The sequence below is a fragment of the Vigna unguiculata genome, chromosome 1 (genome assembly GCF_037176805.1).
Source record: "Vigna unguiculata cultivar grain cowpea cultivar isolate G323 ecotype 2 chromosome 1, ASM3717680v1, whole genome shotgun sequence".
In the NCBI taxonomy this organism is placed as follows: domain Eukaryota; kingdom Viridiplantae; phylum Streptophyta; class Magnoliopsida; order Fabales; family Fabaceae; genus Vigna; species Vigna unguiculata.
This window is the reverse complement of record NC_140792.1, coordinates 25593847-25615194: the sequence shown is the minus strand read 5'-3', so window position 1 is coordinate 25615194 and position 21348 is coordinate 25593847. Positions and strand designations below refer to the sequence as shown.

General features: G+C 35.2%; 1 protein-coding gene across 3 annotated transcripts; it reads right to left on the bottom strand.

Moving 5' to 3' along the window:
• Window positions 1–10471: 10471 nt before the first annotated feature.
• Window positions 10472–20738, bottom strand: LOC114162532 (phytyl ester synthase 2, chloroplastic-like). 3 transcript variants are annotated; one of them, XM_028046458.2, is made up of 15 exons: window positions 20626–20738; window positions 20018–20470; window positions 16267–16318; window positions 16061–16116; window positions 15683–15841; window positions 15392–15496; window positions 14481–14587; window positions 14045–14166; window positions 13681–13795; window positions 13389–13519; window positions 12712–13081; window positions 11703–11816; window positions 11194–11279; window positions 10954–11063; window positions 10472–10869 (listed from the first exon to the last, which is right to left on the bottom strand). In XM_028046458.2, the coding sequence occupies exons 2-15, from the start codon at window positions 20352–20354 to the stop codon at window positions 10679–10681; spliced, it is 2055 nt and encodes a 684-aa protein (XP_027902259.1). In that variant the 5' UTR covers window positions 20355–20470; window positions 20626–20738; the 3' UTR covers window positions 10472–10678. The 3 variants fall into 3 exon arrangements, with proteins under 3 accessions (XP_027902259.1, XP_027902261.1, XP_027902265.1); XM_028046460.2 differs by having other exon boundaries at window positions 20018–20448; window positions 20626–20737; XM_028046464.2 differs by lacking the exons at window positions 16061–16116; window positions 20626–20738 and having other exon boundaries at window positions 20018–20347.
• Window positions 20739–21348: the final 610 nt, after the last annotated feature.

Genomic DNA, 21348 nt, shown 5'->3' with positions numbered 1-21348 from the left:
TACGTCAAGTGTATTAAGGGAAGGACGGCCCAGGAGGATGTTGTAAGATGTTGGCGCATCGACAATAAGGAAGCGGATTGGGATGGTTTTGGTTTGGGTTCCGTCCCGAAAGACGGTGTGGAGGTCTATGTAGCCCCGGGTGGATACTTGTTCGTCGGAAAAGCCATATATGGGCTCATCATATGGGACCATGGCGGTGTTAGGAAGTTGTAATTTTTAGTAAGTGGCCCAGTAGAGGATGTCAACTGAGCTGCCTTGATCAACAAGGACTTTCTTAACAGCATAATTCTCGATTTCGACAGTGATGACCATGGGGTCATCTTGTTGGTGGTCGAGGCCGTGGAAGTCATCATCTGTGAATACAATGGGGGCATACAGCGTCTGTGGTGGGAATGGGTGATGTGGTTGATGGATTGTATATGACGGAGGTGTCTTTTTCTGGCAGAAGAGGTGGAGCCTCCGCTTGCGAAGCCACCAGAGATGGTGTTAATGGTGCCTCGTAAGGAGGGGTCGGCAAGGGTGATGTCGGTGCGGGCGGGCTCTAGTTGTTGATTGTGGGGTTGGGCGGGGTGGCTGTTGTGATGGGAGTCATTTGGTTTACGTTTGTGGTCAGGTCGCGGGGGGTGACGGGATCGAGATGAGGAGGAATGGTCATCTCTACGGATGAAGCGGCGAAAGTGGCCAGCACGGACCAATTCTTCTATTTTATCCTGGAGTGCTTTGCATTCTTCTATAGTGTGGCCATGGTTGCGGTGGTAACGACAGTATTTGGTCATGTCGACGTTGGGGGGTGTGGTTGTCTTACGTGGTGGAGGGATTAGATCGGCTTGGAGGGCTTCGTCCAGAATGCGGGAACGAGCTACTATGAGGGGGCGTATCTGGTGAAGCGAGGTTGGCGGGGTTCACGTGAGCGGGTATCAGGGCGTGGATTAGGCTGTGGGGTGGGGTTGGAGGTTGCGGCATAGTCGTTGCAGAATTTGGTGTGAAGTGTTTGCATTTCCTCCATGCGGACGTAGTCGGCTGCACGTAGCTTGAGTTCGTGCATGGAGGGAGGTGGGTGGAGATAGATGTTGTTGGCGAAGGGGCCGGGTTATAGGGTAAGAGTCATGCATTGGAGAATCATCTCATGGTTGAGGTGCAGTGTACGAAGGGCGGCTTTACTAAAGCAATCGATGAACGCTCTGAGTGGTTCGTTAGGTTCCTGTCTGATACCCAGTAGGGATATGGTGATGGTTTGATGGGCACGACTTCCGGCGAAGTGGGTGGAAAACATGTGGGAGAGGATGTCGAAACTGTCGATTGAGTAGAGCGAAAGAGTTGTGACCCATTCTAGGTTAGGGCCTTTTAGGGTGGTGGAGAAAGCTTTGCAAAAGACTGCGTCCTGGGACGTGTACAAGGCGACATGGGTGATGTAGACTTTAAGGTGCTCGTCAGGGTCGGTTTCGCCAGTATAGCGGTCGAAGGTGAAAGGTTCCCACTAGGCTGGGAGAGGGGTGTTGGCGATAAAGTCCGTGAATGGGTGGCGGCGTCTGGGTTGGTGAAGAGGGAGCATGTGAGGTGGAACGGAGTGGTTGATCATAGCAGGAAAGGTGGAGGTGATGTTGTGAGGGGGAATGTGGGTTGTGGGAAGATATTGTGGGTTGTAGGGTGGAATATGTGTGGTGTGGAGGGCGGTGGGTATGCTTTAGGGGATCTGGGTGGTAGGAAGGGTGGCGGCGGGGGTTGGGGGTGCGGTAAGCCCCGGTTGACCAAATGTAAAGTGGTGGGGATGGGTAGAGGTAACGGGTGTCTGTTGGGTGGTGGTGAAGGTGTGGGGGGTGGGATTGTATTCACTTTCTTCCTCTGTAGGCTGGAAAGCCAGAGACTTCACAGCTTCAGAGGTTTCTTTGGCTTTTCCCTTCAGGTTGGGATCAGCCTCGATCCTTCGCCTGAGGCAGGAGTTCTCTTGTCTCAACGCCTCCATTTCTTCAGCACTGCGCTTTTTCAGGTCTGCGAGTTCCTGTTGCATCTTTGCTTGGCCGTCGAGGATGGCGGCCAAATCAGGGGTGATGCTAGGGGGTCCAGAGGGACCAGCATCCGCTTGCTTGTTCACTCCAGCTCTGCTGCGGGTGGAAACCATCTTCAGAGAAAAACGGGTATTAAAGGTGTTCGTCTCGTGCCCCACGGTGGGCGCCAATTGTTCCTACAAAAGAACAAATAAGATAAGTTAGACACGAGTATCACCTTACTATGTAGTCCACTATCTCTTCAGTTGGCCTCTTCCCAGTCGATACATGTCAGCTTGAACCCAGGAGGGGTTACCTGCAGAAGAGTCTCCGAAGCTCAAGTAAGTCAAAGTTCTCAGAGAGTCAAATTAGTGATTAATGAATGCGTACCTTTAATTGCTGGGGTCCACGTGTATTTATAGAGCATTAATGATGTCTGACCATCCCATGGGCTGGGCCTTGACTTGGGCTCTAGCTTGGGCTCTAACTTGGGCTGTGAGTGGGCCAGGGCCCTAACCTAGGCCCTTAAGGTTTATTGAACGCGGATGTTTCCATTATACTGAGTTCGTTGGAGTGGTCGTCCTAGGCTCTAATCTTACCGGATATGCTGGAGTAGTCGGTCTAGGCCGGCTACTTGCCTTGATGGCTTATGTTGGTGATATGAGGTACAGGTTATCCTTTTAGATGTTTAGCTTAGGTTAAAACCGGTACAAGTTAGGCTAACTCGGCCTAGGCTGGATACTTGGCTGCCTTGATATACACATTGTTTACTTATTTGGTCGAGTTTGGCTAGGTGTGGTACATTAATCATTTATGCAAATTTTAATTTCGTACATGAAACTCAAAATATGGATTCATTCTTTAGTTTAAATTAGTTACCAATTACGCAATTATTTAGTATACACGAGTCTCTTGGGAAATGATATCTCAGTCTTACAGGTTACTACTTGCGTGACCTAGTACACTTGTCAGAGTCTTAACAATCTGCTAGTAAGAACTAAACCTAAATTCTTCATGCCTAGAAGACAGAGAACAACCCGGTTACATGAAGAAAACTCCACTCCAGCTACTCCATCATCTCACATTGCCTTGAATCATGGAAAGCTTGAAACATGGTTTGAAGGCATGAAGAAAGGATCCAAACCTTATTGATTTAGATAAATAGGAAGTAAATGATATTTCCTAAGGTGTTGTGTATGTCATGGCCGAGGGCAGAGAACTTTGAGACTCTAAACCAACATCTCAAGTCTAAAAAATTGAAGACTTTCCTTGAGCTTTCCGGCAAGATCTACCCAGACTTAGTGAAGGTCTTCTATGTCAACCTCAAGTTCAGTAATGGCATCCTCAAATCTAGTGTCAAAGGCGTTGAGATGGAAATCAATAGGCAAACATGGAAGGATATGGCTGAAAACTACTAGTTTGCAAGGGTGAAACTACTACAATGGATGAATTCAAGAAAGTCCAATATTTCAACCAATGTGTGCACAATCAAGGTGAGCAAATTCGAAATTTCCATGTGGAAAGGATTTGTGTGGAGGAAAGGTTGCTAGCAATGGTGGTGACCAAGATTATCATGCCTAGGGGGAGCAATCATGCAACCTTGAATGAAGGTGACCTTGTTGTAATGTATTGCATCCAAAATGGTGTGGTAGTTGACTAGACATACATTATCCGTGGACATACATGGCTGGTTGAAAGAGAACAAAGTGCAAACATTGAAGTTGGAGCCAATGACCATGAAGCAGGACTAGTGGAGCAAACCAAGGAGAAGATGATCTACAACCCATGGCCATTGAGGTTTACCAACCTCCTGAGAACACTAAACCTACATATTCCCAGTTTGAGAGGATGGTTATCAACCAACTTCAAGATTTGAACATGGCACAAAATGCATATCATGCATATTGCACAATAAGGTTCCAAGACTTAGATTATCAGTTGCATAATGCTCATGACCTACGCTCCAATGTCTACAACAGAGAAAACCCCATGGATGAGTGAAGGTTGGCTCATAGGTCATGTATTGCATGTTATTGTTGCATTGGTGTGTTTATTTGTTTGTTCCAGTTTTTTAATAGCCTATTTGCAATTTCAATCGACTGATTATATCAGTCTCAACTTCATGATGTATTTTTCATTTCTATTTTAATTCTACAGTGTTTGAATTCAAATTGCCCTGATACTCCTTTATGTTACTCGTTTATATCAGGCTCAAAAAATAATTACTTATGGCTTCGTAATGTTAGCTTGTTTAGTGAAACTTGATCAAGTTAATCAAAAACTAGATCAGATGAACCAATATAAATATTAACAATATAAGTTATCTCTCTTTAAACTTCTTTGGAATTGCATATTATAAAATCTACACTAACAAAATAATAACAATAGAATTATATATATATATATATATATATATATCATATTTTCTCATGTTAAAAAGAAAGTATTATTTTAAAGTAAGAAAAACTGTTTTAGTTGGAACAAATTCTTCAAAAAAAAATGAGTTAAGTTTAATTAGAGTTTAAAATAATTGAAAATGAGGCATTATTTAGAAAATTCATTGTGTTGAAAATTAATAAAATAATTGAAAATAATAAATCTTAATTTAGGGTATTAAATGAGGTGTATATGTTACTCAACGTAAAGATAATGTGAACAACGCAAAGACTAGATGGCGAGAACACACAAGTAGATGTTATATGCACTTATTTATCACAAGACATAATTCAAATTTTGAGAACATTTACTATTCATGAATGTTGGCCTATACATTCCTAAATTGATAACACAATGACCAACTCTTTGATCTTGAACACTTATTTTGACACTGCTAAAGAAGTACAAAGGAATTTGTAAAGAAAAAGTTATCAAATGTTAAACACGTTGAGAACTAGAAGAAAATACGCTAGTGTAAATAAAGTCATGCTTTTGAAAAACTATGACACAAGGACAAAAAACAATGTCATAAGCTCTACTTGTCCCTACTCCTTTTTCGGATGTTTGTATATAAAAGTCATTTTATCATAAAAGACTAATATAAGGTGTTTTGTCAAAAACGAAATTTTGGCTATGTTAAATGAAGAAAAGGGGTGTGTGTGAATATGTTTTGTTTAAAAAGGTTTACCCCCTTCTTATACTCTTTTGTAAATAAGACTTATAAAAAATATAATACAATTAAATCTAGAATCGAGATTGGTAAACATCACACAATGTATTAATAAAAAACAAGATTACACAAGAATATTATATTGTTTCAAATCAAATTGATCTTATATCCAGCCTTAGTTGTTCAATATTGGAACAATTGATTTCCACTACTTTTATGAGTTTTTACAGGTAAGGCAGACATAAATATTTACGAATTTTCATACTGGACCTGACATTACATTATGGATTCTACAATCAAGAATGTATATATAAAAGTAATGTATTTTGAATTGTAGAATTTCTATAGTATTTGAAGAACCTTATTTATTCAGGTTTTGTTCAACCTAATCCGAAACAACAATAAACAATACAAAAATGGAAAAAAAAAATCTAAGACAAACCTCTTTGATCGGTCTAACGACATTAGCAATTGCTCGTAGTGCCAAACAATCAAGCAATGCTTCTTGGACAAGAAACTCACAAACCAATGGAGGTGAGAGGGGTGTGCCACTTCTACAAGGAAAGTCAAAGAAGAGAGCGGGAGACAAACATTATAATTTAGGTTTTTATTAATTTTGTTATTAAGGATATAAGGATCCTTTAAATCACGTGTATAGGGTCTAGGCGAAAACGTAGGAATGTAGGAAGCACATACTCTGACCTTGTTGTCTACCACACGTCCCGCCATCCATAACCTAATTCTAGAACCCCAAACACCTCATTTATGCCAACTAAGACATTCAACCCTTCTACCTCTTAACTAGACTCGCTCAATTTGGCGACCGCGTTCATCCTACCTCATGGAATGATCCACTTTAACCCAATGAATCGGTTTTGTAAAACTTTCTTAAAAAAGTTTACCCCTTCTTATACACTTTTGTAAATTGGACTTATAAAAAATATAATACAATTAAATTTGGAATCGAGATTGACAAATATTGCACAATGGATTCACAAACAATTAAATTTGGACTAAGATAAAAGAAGAAAGATTACATAAGAATTTTATTTTGGTTCAAATAAAATTGATCATACAATCTTAGTTATCCAACATTAGAACAATTGATTTTCACTATTTTTATGACTTTTTACAAGTTTGGAAGACACAAGGATATATGAGTTTTTCTATTAGATTTGGTATTAAATAATGGATTCTAAAATAAAAATGTATATAAAAATTTAATACATTTTGAATTGTAGAATCATAATGTATTGGAAAAATCTTATTTATTCCGGTTTTGTAGAACCCATTCTAAAACAACAATAAATGCGAAAATTGAGAAATTTTCAAAGACAAACCTCTTTAATTGGTTCGTTGACATTAGATGGTTACTCGTAGTGCCAAAAGATCAAGCAATACTTTATGGACATATAACTTGCACACTAATGGAGGTGACGAGGGTGTGATATACTACAAGACAAAAACTATAATTTATGTTTTTTATTAATTTTGTTATTAAGGATAAATGGTTCATTTCACGCTTATTGGATCTAAGAAAAAATATGGGAGTGCAGGGAACATTAGCCCTGACCTTACTATTACTACACCACCATGCCCATCAATAACCTAATGCTAGAACCCAAACACCTCACCCATGCTAGCTAAGAGATTTATCCATCCCATCTCTGAACTAGACTTACTCCATTTGGCGACCATGTTGGCTCATCCTACTTCTTGGACAAGGTTCATTTTTACCCAACGAGTATTGATACAAACTAATAGGCCCATAATTCTCCTCGGAACCAAGAGGAGACTTGTTTTCCATCATTACTAACTTCACCCATGCTAACATAAGTTTATTTTAAAAGATTTCTAAAATAGACAACCTAAAAATTACTTTTACAAGACTTGAATGATCATTTTAAAAGTAATAGGATACAAGTAAAAATTATAAGAGTGCAGGAAAGAAGATTCCTAAAAAGAAAATATGCAAATTGGGACAATTTCTTCCTACATCTTATTTTTCTTCCTACAATCCCATAAAATTTTGCCCATTTTGTCCTTTCTGGATTATAAAATTTGAAACACGACTTTCTCTTAAGAAAATTCAAATTGCACAACCTTTTGAATTTAAATCGTGTAATCCAAAACTCATCTTTTTGAGAAAGTTAGTTTTCGATTTCATAATCCAAAAGTTATTTTTGACTTTTAGATTGTATAATCTAAAAGTTTCAAACTATTTTTCAAATACGAAATTATTTTCAAATTGTACAATCTAAAAAAATGGAAAATAAATCTTATGGGGTTGTCGGAAGAAAGTTGTGGAGATGTAGGAAACAAATTGCCCCAAATTGGCTTAAAGACTTCTTGGACTTCAGCTCCATCCAGTTTTATTTAGGAAAATGATATATTGACAACCGTTATTTGATAACTTCTCTCACTACTTGACGTGGCACTATTTTTTGAATTTTAATTTTTTTTTTGCATAATTTCCACGTTGGCCAATGGCCATGCTTGAGACGAGAGAGAAAGGGAGGTTGATTCATGACAGAAGTGGGTGAAGGGCAAGGAGAGAGAGGAGTGGAAGTCGTGAGAGAAGTGGAGAGCAGTTTGTTCTTTCTCCATCCCCAGGTTTGTTCTTCCTCCTTCCCCCAAGTTTTTTCTTCTTCCATTTCCAAAGTGTTTTCTTTGTCCATCCCCCTAAGTTTCTTCTTCCTCCATTCCCCAAGTTTGTTGTTCCTCCGTTTTCGAAGTTATTTTTCGACGGGGTTCGTCATTTCCCCATTGGTGGAGCAGAAAAAGTATTCGGTTTACCCACTGCAACAAATTCGTTGTTTAGGGTTTAGGTTTGTGGAAATGAGGCATTTTTGTTTCCCTTTTTGGAGAATATTTGATAAAGTGTGGATTTTTTTTGTAACAGTGTTGTTCAAGAGCGGAAGCGAAAGGTCAGTTTTAGAAAATAATCACTCTATAGAGGAATCTATAAGATTGGTGTTTCCAATTTATGTGCGAAGTAGTGGGTTCGTAAATGCAAACCTGCATTTCTCTGCATTACTTTGTTATCCCTCACCGTGGTGTGCGTAATAGCCATTAGATTTTGAGAATTTAACATGTATGCATCATGGTTGAAGTGGGTTGGAATAAGGTGTACCCATTTAAAGAAATGGTTCTGTCACTCGTTATCCCACATGTAAATGCAAAGTAATGATTTGGGTTCTGCTAACCTACGCTAAATCATTTGAACAAAACATTTTCCTTGGTTGACTTTCTTTATAAGTATCCCTTTCAACAGTCCCCTTGGTGGCATCAATAATTTATAAAGTTTGTTAATTAAGTGACATTAGAGGAAGTTATAACGAAAAATTTTGCAGATTGTGCCACACGTCTTGCATACAAAAAAAAATTGCAATTTATGTGCAAAGTAGTGTTATTGTAAGTGCAAACTTGCACTTTTCTGCATTACATTATTTTCCCTCACCCTTATTAAAGTAGTAGCCATTAAGTTTTTACAATTTAACATGTGTGGTTCATGGTTGAGGTGGAATGTAATAAGGTGAACCCATTTCAAGAAAGGGTAGTGTCACTCGTGATCCCGAATTTAAGTGCAAACCAAGGTGTGTAGTTCTACTAACCTACGCTAAATGATTTGAACAAAATCTTTCCCATTCTTCACTTGGCTTATAAGTATCTCATTGGTGGCGTGAATAATTTATACACTTCATTAATAAAATTAACTCACACCAAGTACTAAGGAATTATATTTATAAATTTTGTAGATTGTGTGATGCGTATTGCATAATAAAAACTTCCAGTTTATGTGCAAAGTTGGGTTATTGTAAGTGTGAACCTACACTTTTCTGCATTACATTGTTTTCCCTCACCCTCATTAAAGTAGTAGCCATTAAGTTTTTACAATTTAACATTTGTGGTTCATGGTTGAGGTGGAATGTAATAAGGTGAACCCATTTCAAGAAAGGGTAGTGTCACTCGTGATCCCGAATTTAAGTCCAAACCAATGTGTGCAATTCGGCTAACCTACATTAAATGATTTGAACAAAATCTTTTCCATTCTTCACTTGGCTTATAAGTATCCCGTTGGTGGCGTGAGTAATTTATACACTTCATTGATAAAGTTAACTCACACCAAATACTAAGGAATTATATTTATAAATTTTACAGATTGTGTCATACGTATTGCATATGAAAAACTTCTAGCTTAAGTGCAAAGTGGGGTTATCGTAAGTGCGAACCTGCACTTTTCTGCATTACATTGTTTTCCCTCACCACATGAAAGTAGTAGCCCTTAAGTTTTGAGAATTTAACATGTTTGCTTCGTGGATGAGGTGGGTTCGTATAAGGTGAAGGATAACAAAGTAATGTAGAAAAATGCAGGTTCGCATTTACGAACTCACTACTTCTCACATAAACTGGAAACATCGATCCTGTAGATTCCTCTTTAGAGTGATTATTTTCTACAACTGACCTTCCACTTCCGCTCTTGAACAACACTATCACAAAAAAAAAAATCCACACTTTATCAAATATTCTCCAAAAAGGAAAACAAAAATGCTTCCTTTCGACAAACCTAAATCCTAAACCACGAATTTGTTGTAGTGGGAAACCTAATACTTTTTTTGTTCCACCAACGAGGAAATGATGAATCCCGTCGAAAAATAACTTCGAAAATGGAGGAACAACAAACTTGGGGAATGGAGGAAGAAGAAACTTGGGGGATAGACGAAAAAGTCACTTCAGAGGTGGAGGAAGAAAAAACTTGGAGGAAGGAGGAAGAACAAACCTTGGAATGGAGAAAGAAGAAACTCCTCTTCACTTCTCTCACAACTTCCACTCCTGTCTCTCTCCTTGCCCTTTACCCACTCTTGTCTCGAATCAACCTTCCTTTCTTTATCGCTCTCAAGCATGACCAACGTGGAAATTGTGCAAAAAAAAAAATTAAAATTCAAAAAACAGTGTCACATCAAATAGTGAGAGAAGTTGTTAAATAACAGTTGTCAATATATCATTTTCCTTTTATTTATTCTTTGTTGCTCACTTTGTCTCACACTTACCCCAAAGACAGATAGGCTTACTAGTAACCATCAACTATTTATTTGCTGTAATTCATAATTTTGAATCAAAGAAGAAATTTGTCTCCATTGAGTTCATATTTCCAACACATAAACAAAAGAATTAAATCAAAGTTTTGACTAGTTGTTATCCTTTCCTGTTACATGTAGTATCAATTGTCCTGTAACAAAAGTCAAGTGAGTCAAGTCATAATCGAATCGTAACGCTTAGACTGTTACACTCTTAAGTAAAAAGAATTACATCATGACTATTAGCTATAACTTTTAATCTAGTAATAAACGCTCAATGCCAACATTTTCCCATCACTAGCTATTAGCAATTATCAACTCTTGATTTAAACTTCAAAAAAATGTACTTCTACAATGTTTCTCCGAGAACTGTGCCTTATGGCCAGAAAACAATGACTGAAACTACGGGCAATAAATTATTGGCAATATACAAAGTTTGCTTCCAACCGAAGGAATGAATGCCCTGTCTAAACCAATTACAAAATTACCTTTTTATGTGTGCAAAACAATCAAATTTCAAATGTTGGAACTTCAGATTCAAAACCATGAGTCACTTGGTATAACAGCCGAGCTCCTATACTTCTATAGGGGTCGTTTTCTCTTTTCACCTTTAAATAATCAATACATCTCTCTACCTCGGATTTCACTTGTAAATAAAACTCATGAGATTTCTCCTTATCTCTGAGTTCTTGTTTCCTTCCTGTCAAATAATATCTCATTAATTTTAAAGAAGGTAAAAAGCATGTCATGGACATTCCGAGATGCAAATATGTATTAGGCATACCTTTTGTTTCCAATGGTTTTCCAAAATAATAGTAGAACCGCCCAGGAACTTTAGGCAAAATCAAAGGCATATGCACTGGCTGATTTGCCACCTCACCAGCAGCATCACCCCTAGATTTCCAATTTGTAAGGGATATATTAATTTAATAATGTATGCATATACATATACAGCAGATGAAAAGGACAACAAAGATGTATGTATCAGTGTTTGCTATGGTAAAACACACAACAAATAAGATACCTCAATTGCGTGACCTCACTTGTGAGACTTTCTATTTCAGTCCTAAAGTACGGAATCTTCACCAAGTCATCATAATCAAATACTACCTGTAAAAGCCAGTGTGATATGATATGTTATGGTAATTCCTGGTCCAAGGCATCCACATATCACGGGAAAATGAAATTTAAAGATGGGCATATGCATAAAAGGAATAAGAGTGTTCTGTTATTTTCAGTCCGTAGCTAACCTTTATCGAAGTGGTAATCACATGAGATGTATTGCAAATAACTACTTGCAAAGTTAAAATTCTTTAGCGATATGGTAACACTTGGATGACAGTGAAAAGAACACATTTCACTCAGAGTGAGCCAAGATTAAATCCTAAATTTTACAGAGAGAAGTTTGTAGATGAGAAGTTCATTAGAATTTTGCTTTCTAGAAAAATAATAGATCACGCTTTCCCTGATGCAAGCAGTTTTAAGCACTTCGTAAAGGAAAAATGAATGGTTCAGAAAAAGACCAACACTTACTTGGCCAAGGTCATCTTCTCCAACAGCTCCAAAAGGTACAATTTTGGCTCCAAATCTTGCCGCCATCCTGACAAACTCAGATTGTTCAGGCCAGAATAACTTGTATTCTTCACCCTGAGAATTATTACAATGCTGGAGACTTTAAACAAGTCGGTACATTTCTAAGCATAAACACAGATAAAGTGAGCCTAAAATATTGAAGGGTCCTTTGAAGTGGATTCACCAAGACGAGACAATAACATTGAGACATAAGCCAACCATATATAGAATTGACACCACAGTCTAAAGTAATAAAATAATGAATTTATGAATCTTTTTTTTTATATGTATATATGTATATCTAAGTGTGAGACTTATACTTACACTTAGATTCTTAACAAATATATCACATTTTCACCCTTTTGCAGCTTCCTGGGAGACCTCTTGAAAAAAGAGATTATTTCTCATGTAAAATTGTTTCCAAAGGGGTACAGATATGAGAATGACAAAATTCGCATATCCTTTCATTTTTAATGCCTCATTTGTTTGAACCTTGAAAGATAGCCAATGTTCTTATACTGCAACACCGGTGTTCAATGTCAGAACTACGCATTTGTCATACAACATTGGGAAAATGAACGCCAAGCATTTGAATAAAAACTCTCTTACAAAAGTACTATTTATCACCTATCAGTTAAACTAGTTCGAGTAATTTTACGATGAGATAGGGAAAGTAAACTTGGAAATGTGTTTTTGTTTACGTGGAAATAACCTGGAGTATATGGAAACCAAATCTTTTTTCCAGCATGTCAACAATCCATGAGACTTCATTCAATTTCCCTTTTCTCTTTTCTGTTTTTAAAATGAATATAGTGACATCTTAGAATTCATGCAAGTTTCATATGCACCTTTAAAAATATATGGCCTAGCATTTTGCATTCATGTCCAAAATGGTATAAACAAGTTAAAGAACTTATAAGTAGTCAAACGAGCAAATCCATAGTTCCAACTGAAAGATAAAAGGATTTACCTTCCTATGAAGAGCCTCGCGCATCCCTCCAGGATATAATAACATATGGGCTTTAGAAGAAAAAAGCTTGAAGAAGTTAGCTGGTGCTACGGGGACAGCACCCATAATTCTGAAGTTGTCATAAGAAGATATCTCTGGCATTTTTCCAGTTTTAGATCTCATAAACATCATGGGATGAGCTATCCCACGTATAAGTATATTTCTTTCCAAAAATATTCGAGAAACCAGGGGAATTTTTTCTAATCCCAGGAGCATGTGGTACCCAACAAACAAAACAGGCCCCTCTGAGGGAATTCCAGCAAGGCCTTTTACAATCGTCCCGTCCTCCAAGGTTGAGAGCATTACAGCACTTGCGACAAGGTTAAACAAACTGGAAGCATTAAAAGTGAAACGTGTCAAGGTTATAACTAGTTTGGTTACACTATAATAAGATAAGCAAACCGAGAAAAGCTATATATATATATATATATATATATATATATATATATATATATATATATATATATATATATATATATATATATATATATATTCTCAAAAAAAAGGCATCAACTTATCTAGCAACTGATCACGGCTGAGCTCTCGTTTCAATCTACTATCTTTATAATATATACTACTAAGTCTCTTGTGGTTCTTAATTGATGGTTGTATGACCAAACTTATCCTCTTGTTTTTACCTGTTCGATTCTATAATTTTTCTGGCTTCATCAGGTGTTGGCGGTATAAAATCTGATGCATAGTCATGATACTTGCCACGGCGGTAATATGAAGTGCCCTTGATTATCGTTACCAAGTCAACGCTACCTTCCTGCTAGCAGTGGACACAGTTAAATATTAGGGTTTGTTTGAACGTCCAACTGATATTTGATATCTTTTTTCTCCCACCAGATGTAAAGGATCCTGATGCATGCCTGAATGCAAAGACAAGCACGCATGCTTGAAGAAATGTATAAATGGAGAAATCCATACCAGGAATAGGAAATGGCCACTGTCATCAAATTTACGAAGCGCGCATTTAGATTTAGGCAGTAAATTGAGTAATCTTTCCCCTTCCTGCTGACTAGGTAGTAACTGATCATTTCCACTGGAAGGGCAAATCACAAAGTAAGTTTCACTTCATACACTTGAAAGTATGCTGGGTACATCAGATATTCAGCGGGATTAATTTACCATCCACCCAGGAAATTCATTATTCAATTCAATAAGAGCACAAATTAGATAGAAAGAATTATAATTAGTAATGGTGGGAAATACTTTTTTAACCAAATTAATGAAACACTTATTATTCCGTGTTTTCAAAGTCAAAGTATGCAAAATGGCAAAGAGAATGAACCTGCAAAGAATCAAAGTCTGAGCTTTGATAGCATAAAGGCGTGATTGGGCGTAAGCAGAAGCTGACTTAAGCATCTGTAGTTTCCATTCAAGTGTTTCTTTTGGTAATATGTCGGCAAGAACCTGAGAATTAATCAATAAAAGATTTTCAGTATTAAAGAATAATGATAAGAAAGCTCAAAAATCAACCTTAACGGCAAGAAACTAAAGTAAAGAAAATTCAGCCATGTCAATCCACGCTCTTCAAAAGTCCAGCATATTCCACTTTTAAGAAGTTTGGTTTCAAGAAAAAAACAAATTAGCTATCTAATTTTCATTTCATATTCCTTCGAGAATATGCCTAATGCATTGTCAATTTTTCATTTTTTTCTCATACAAAGTGCTTACTTATCCAAGGCATTAACAAAAAGTAGTTAACGAAACCAAATGAACCTTACAGGCAAAGATAATGAGAAAGTAGTTAAATCCTTCACAAGCTCTCCAGTCGTATTTTGTAGAGGAAGCCCTTGGACCACATTATCCAACACCCTCCTCAGAGATTCACCTGATGTTACAAGAAATGTTGATGACATAAATGGAAAATGGCATCACTTTCTTTGGTAAAAGAAAGGCAGTATACCAGTCCTTGATCCATGAATTATAAGTGATATTTTCCGAAAAACTATTCAGTATGTAAGGATCAATAAGTAGAAAACTTAGCATAAGTACTTTATGACATTGAAGTAAGTACCTGGTGATTTAATATTTTAATAATCTAATGAACTACGATTTAGGAAAATTCAGGGAAAATAAGCATATGTAACAAAAATTGGAAAATCCCGTTTCACTAGGCAACAATTCAATATTAAATCATGAAAGGTGCAGAAGGGGGTAAATGACAAAAAGATTCGAAGAGAAGAACAGAGCAAAGACATGAAACATTTATATGGTCAAGGACGAAAATGTAATAGATCCACCAAAAATGTTGTCCGACACAAAACAACGGAACACAGATGCTAAGTAAGATGCATGGAAATAATACGAAATTATACGTAAATGACACCAAACCCATGCATATTTCCCATTGAAAAATTCGAGGAGGAAAACATAAGAATGGAATTATATTTACGATTTGAAGCATTGAAGAAACCAGAAACCTATATATAGTGCAAAAAGTTTAGGGGAGCTTTTATCAGAGGGAAAAATAGCGTATTTTTCAAAAGTCTTCTTAGAAGCTGCACAAAATAAGATTTATTTTCTTAAAATAAGCATACACAGATTCTTCGCAAGTATTTCAAGACATTAATCATTGGAAAATAGGGCATAAAGAAAGAAAAAAAGCAAAGCCTTCATAACAAGATACACAAACCTGCCATCGATCTGAGAATGTTAGGCAGGCCAGGGGAGAGTGGATCAGGCAAAGCTTCCAATAATGGTGTTAGAAGTTGCAAGTTTGACCTGCTGAACGAAGTAGCTGCCAAATTGGGTGGTGAAGGTGAGATCAAGTTTGTCCATCTTTACTACTTATACAACGGTGAATTAGTAGTTCATTGCGGCTACTAGAGATTCTATAAAGTTAAAATCATTCTTGAACTCATGTTTATGGTGCTGAAAAATAAAATCCAAGACAATAAACCTTATCTACGTAAATTAAAGCTACCTGGGTTTGCCAAAATTAGTACAAGATCAATATTAGGATTAAGAGCTGCAACAGCCAGCGCAACGCATGCTCCTAAAGATTCTCCAACAAGATATATGGGTCTGTTTGGTGACCGTTGATATTCTGACTTAACTGTTCTCTCAACTATTTTCACAATGTCTGCAAGGGGGGAGTATACAAAACATAAATTATAATACATCATTCAAAGAATTTCTAGAAACATAAGAAACATATTTTCAACACAACCAATATACTCTCAACCATCTTCGGAAAGTAGGACAGAAAGGGCAGAAACAGCAGAAAAAATTTATGGTTAGTGCCAGAGAGTTCAACTTGAGCACGAAATACTATAATGAGGTACAGAGGAAAAAGGTGTACCTGTAAATGATGTTCGATCCGCGACCGGAATATGAAAGCACCATATATCAAAAATCCTTCATTGAAGAAAAAGAAACGAAAAGAGTATTTCTTACATATCAATTAATGACCTTTTACTTCAAATTCATCTTATCACCTAAAAAGTGCATTCCTAAAATGACAATTTGGTGCGTGCAATTAGGCCTTAACATTAAATGAACACAAACCTTCCCAGCTTCTGATGATGTGAAATAAGTCCAAGTCCCACCCCATCGATCCCTGAAAAATTTGGAATGCAAATTATTTACACAAGTTTATGAGTAACCTTGTAAGAAATCATGACATGAACACATGGACCTCATTTATTGCGCCCCTATTTACATCATGATATGAAAACAATGTTTGAAATCATGACACTCTTCAATCCGAGAAATAAGAACTACAATTATAAATTATTAGATGTTATTTGATTGATAAAAATTAAAACATAAAACAGATTATTTCTTTTGAAGCAATAGTAGTGCAATCATTAAATAACTTCTAATATTAAGCACTCGCTTTTGTAACGCATCTTCACATTATGCGTGCACGATAGGTCCAATAAACTTTATTAAACTTTATTGGAATGATTCAAGATGTCGTTTGAGAGGTTAGTAGCTTATTTTCACAACCTCTACTATGGATGACATAAATTCCAATACAGTATTACACCCATAAAGACTTGAAGTGAAAATAAAAGAAACTGTGACATAAGGACTAGAACAAAAGATAATTACACAAGGAAAATAAGAGCTAAATTAGATGTAGAAGCATAGATTGAGAATTGAAAATAAGTTACAATTACTAAAAACCATTAAACTAATTTTTTAAAGTTTTATATTTTAAGTTGAATATAAAAAATGTTTTTGATTTTAGTAATATTTTTAAATATAAAATAGATAGTTCAATAACAATTTTCCAAAACAACTAAAACTTACTGAATAGCTTCATATTATTTTCATAAATTATTAACAGGAGTTTTATAAAAATATAGAAAAATTACATCCTTATATTTTTTTATTACAAGAGCTAATCCAAACTTTTTATACTATGCAAATTCAACTCCCATTTTGTTTCCCTTTTGTTAGAGAACATAGTGAAAAAAATTTGAATAATTTAAGAATAAAATAATTTATATAATTAAGATAAATGAGAAGTGTAATCTACATTTCAAATGACACAGTTAATCTTCCCTTATTATTTGAAAGGAAAAGTTGTAACCAGTATAACTGAAAGAAATCATGTTACAGCAGTAAATTTTATAATTTTGTTGACCACAAGACTTTCAATTAAAAAGAAATAGCCAAAATAAACTATTGGAGCAGACAAAAAAGACGACATGTCATGATTTGCAATCAGGTGGAGATCAAAAGCAGCGCCAGTTTACACAAAATCAGAAATAAATAAATAAACCAGGTCACATGTTGCATCTTCACAAGTATTTTTCATTCTATTTTCTTCTCTTTCATCCTTCCACCTCAGGAGATTTAGGCCTTAATGTGGTCATTTTAGTGAGATAAAAGTAGCTAAAGAGTAATGTCTTTTTACCTTGAAGACAGTTTTTCAAAACATTTAAATAAATTATAAATATAGGTAAGTTGAATTTTAAAACATGATTTTATAATTTTTCAAATATAAATGAGCTCCACCTATATTGTTAGCGGATTGATATGTTCTTTTACTATAAATTATACAGTGTTCTCTCATGTAATCTTTAATCTCTTGGTCAGATCATGTTACCTTTATTTTATATGAACCAGCTGGAATAGCAGCAGCTACTCACAAAAGTAAAACAGTATCACAAATTGAAAGGGGCTATGTTGTCGTTACACTATCTATAAAATGCTTTTTTTCTTTTTTATGGAAAGCAACTCTTGAGGTAAACTTAGTTTGTTTGATACCTATACAAGTTTTACCTGCATCCTCAAAAGATTTGGAATTCCAGTTTTACCCCTCCAATTCTTTTTAAAACGTCTTCCATGGAAGGCATTGTGTTGTGCCAGTGACTGAAAGTTGGAAGGGAATTCTTCCAGCTAGGGTGGTGGAACTTGTGATGATGTTTCGAAGCCACTGAGGTCAGCAGCGGATAGTGGAGCTCGTGGTGGTGTTTTGAAATGGTAAAGTTGAGGTAATAAATATACTTTGGGAAGGGTGTTTCAAAAAGTGTTGGAGGACCGTCCCGTGAAAGGAAAATCTAGAATGGTAGTAGGAAGTACGATCTGTGTTCCGATTCGTGTTTTCCAGGACTATTTTGTACAATAAAAAAAAAACATTTCGGTAGACTATGTTCAATTTGCCAATCTGGAAAAGTATATGTGCTTCAGTGGAAAACCAATCTGAAATACCCATTTCAGACGTTTTAGAAAAAGAAAAATCTTACTCACGGGTAAGAACATTGCGGGTAAGAACATTGCGGGTAAGAACATTGCGTCACAAAGGTTGTCTCTGATGGAGTGAAGGAGAGATAGAGTGAAGAAGGAACAAATAAAGAAGAATGCACCAACAGGAATAGAGGTAGATTGGTTAGTTTAATCCAACTTACACAGCTGATCACGGACCAGGTTATAAAAAGGTTAATTTAATCCGGCTCAGATTTTAATGAGTCAAAAATTTATTCATATTTTCTACCAGAGTCTCCTCTCTCTGTAAAAAAATAGTTAAACTTGCATGTTTTATAAAATCTAAAAACTAAACAATACATATATAATAACCTTAGCTGCACATTCAATCCAAAATCATAGAAATTACATCACAAAATTACATATATAATAACCTAAGAGAATTTCCACCCTCATTAATTGAAATTTAATTTATATAACATCACAAAATTAACTTGAAAAAGAAAATTTCAGAAAATTAAATGTGTATAAGATATACAATCCCAACTATCTAAGTCAACCTAAATATATTTTTATAAATTGGGATTATGAATTTCAAATGATTAAATTCTCATTTCAATTATATAATAAATATATAATATAAATTTTACTTATCAAATAATTTTACTATAAAAATGTCATAATTAATCGTATGAATACTATTAAACAACTTTATGAGTAAATAGTTCATTCTATAAATATTATTAAAGTAAATATTTTATTCTTTAGATGGTTTCTCCAACTTGGATTCAAATAAATTTATAATTATTGTTTTAATATCTAAATATTTTAAGAATTATTGTTTTATTTATATTTAAAAGATTGTACCTTATAAATATTGTAATTACTACAACTTTTGAGTATTTTAATTTTTTGTTAAAAACTAAAATGGTAACAATCTTAGTTTATTTACCCGTTACAAACATTCAACATATCTCCACCCAAATATAATTTAGTTAAATTACTTATAATTGAACTGAGCTCAAAATAAGGCTAGACTCAATCTAATACAATAGGGGAGGTAATTTTGTTTCTCAAATCTTTTTCAATTCATAAAAAGGCAACAATAATAACTTTATTCTTAGGCTTGTTAAAAAATTATATAAAAAATCCTGAGTTAAAGAATCTAAGTATATTTATTCACAGAAAGTTGCATTTCTTTAACTGGATAGAGAATACATAATTTATATTTTCATGAAATATAATATTTATCTTTATTATAGCATTTTCAATAAAATATTTTCATGGACTAAAAAAATATCATAATTTGTTAAATCCCGAGAGTATTCGACGGATATAAATACTAGTATATAATATAATGTATTTCTATCAATTGCATGTCCAAAAGACCGTGACAGTATCACAGGCGTGACAAAATGTGCTATTTAAAAAAGCAACCGTGTAAAGCAAAAGTGGAGCGCAACCAAAAGGTTGAGGGGGCAAAAGGCAAAACACATCTAATTAAACCAAACAGACAAGTAAAAACAATTCAAACACGCAAGAGAAAAAAAATACAAAAATGGAAAATAGTAAAATATTTAAGAGAGAGAAAAATACTGACCTGGCAAAAAGAGCAGAAGAGGAGAATTGTCCAACTGCGAAGCGCATTCCAAAGGCGAGAACCACCGTGGCGGTCCACCATCTGCTCCGATCAATTCCTTCGATTGCTCGAAATATTCGTTCCAACCGCTTATCCACCGCTTCTCCTTCTCTTTCAGAACTTTCTTATCTTTCTCTTTCTCTACCACACCGTGACTTTCTGCCGTGAATGTCAGAATCTGGTCTGCCGACACGGCGAGGCGCGGAGTCACAGTCGAGATCTGGTTAGAGTTGAGTTTTTCAACTGACCGACGACTGAAGAGCACAGTAGGAAAGAGACGGGCTCCGACGGCCGCCATCGTGGCAGGTGATTGCAACGCAGTCGAGGAAAGAGAAAAGACGAATCAGATGCGATGATTAATATTGTTTGGGGAAATGTTTAGGAGCCAATGACTGCAGAAATGAAAGTCTGAATCTGAAAGCCGAATATGCATTAACACACACTCTGGTATTTATAATAATAATACATATTAATAATAAATTAAGATTAAGAATTTTATTTTTATATTTCGGAACAGAGGGAAAAATCAACACTAATATATGGCAAGAGAAGTGAGGAATGGTGCTTACAGATTATGGAGGAAGAGTCTTCTGGATGTGAGACAGTACAGTGTGTGTCTCTCTGCTGCGTGTCAGCTTGTGGGTGACGCCTTATTGTGTTTTCCCAAATCTATGTTGTTTTTTAATAGTTTATTTTGTTTCGGCTTAAATATGCTCTACAATAAATTTTATTTTTTTATGAAAAAAAAACGAAAAAATTACACTTTCTTGGCAGCCAAATCTCAGTCTCGTTCTTTTCTAAATTTAAAATAAACATAAGTCTTTTATTTTTTTTAATAAAATGTATTTACAACCGTTACTGTACTTTATCTTTAACAAATAACAATCACTGTTTTATACTTTAATAAAGTAAAATTTATCTTTTTACTATGTTTAAAAATTAATATGATAAAAGTTCATTAAAAATGTAATATAAAAAATAAATTTTAAAATAAGAAATAAAATATTTTTCATAAACAAAAAAGCAAGTAACTTAACTACATATTAAAAATTTCTTAAAATTTGTTTCATATAAATATAAAATATTATAAATATATTAATTTAAGATAAAAAATATATAAAGATAAAAGTATACCGATTATTAATATATTTACCTATATTGTTAATATAAGTACAAATATAAATAAAAAGAAGTACAATTATTTTAGAATTATTGGAAAATATTAGAATATTTTTATTATAATTTTTTAAAAATTAAAGATTTTATATTTGGAATATTTTAACTTTTAATTT

Bases quoted from the DNA above. Each gene is read 5' to 3' on its own strand.
- LOC114162532 (XM_028046458.2), bottom strand. From the start codon at position 20,354: ATGGCGGCCGTCGGAGCCCGTCTCTTTCCTACTGTGCTCTTCAGTCGT. The intron at 14,588-15,391 runs GTTTGTGTATCT...TTGTAACATCAG, and splicing joins CATTCTCAGATCGATGGCAG to GTGAATCTCTGAGGAGGGTG. The intron at 10,870-10,953 runs GTATGCCTAATA...ATTATTTGACAG, and splicing joins AAAACCATTGGAAACAAAAG to GAAGGAAACAAGAACTCAGA.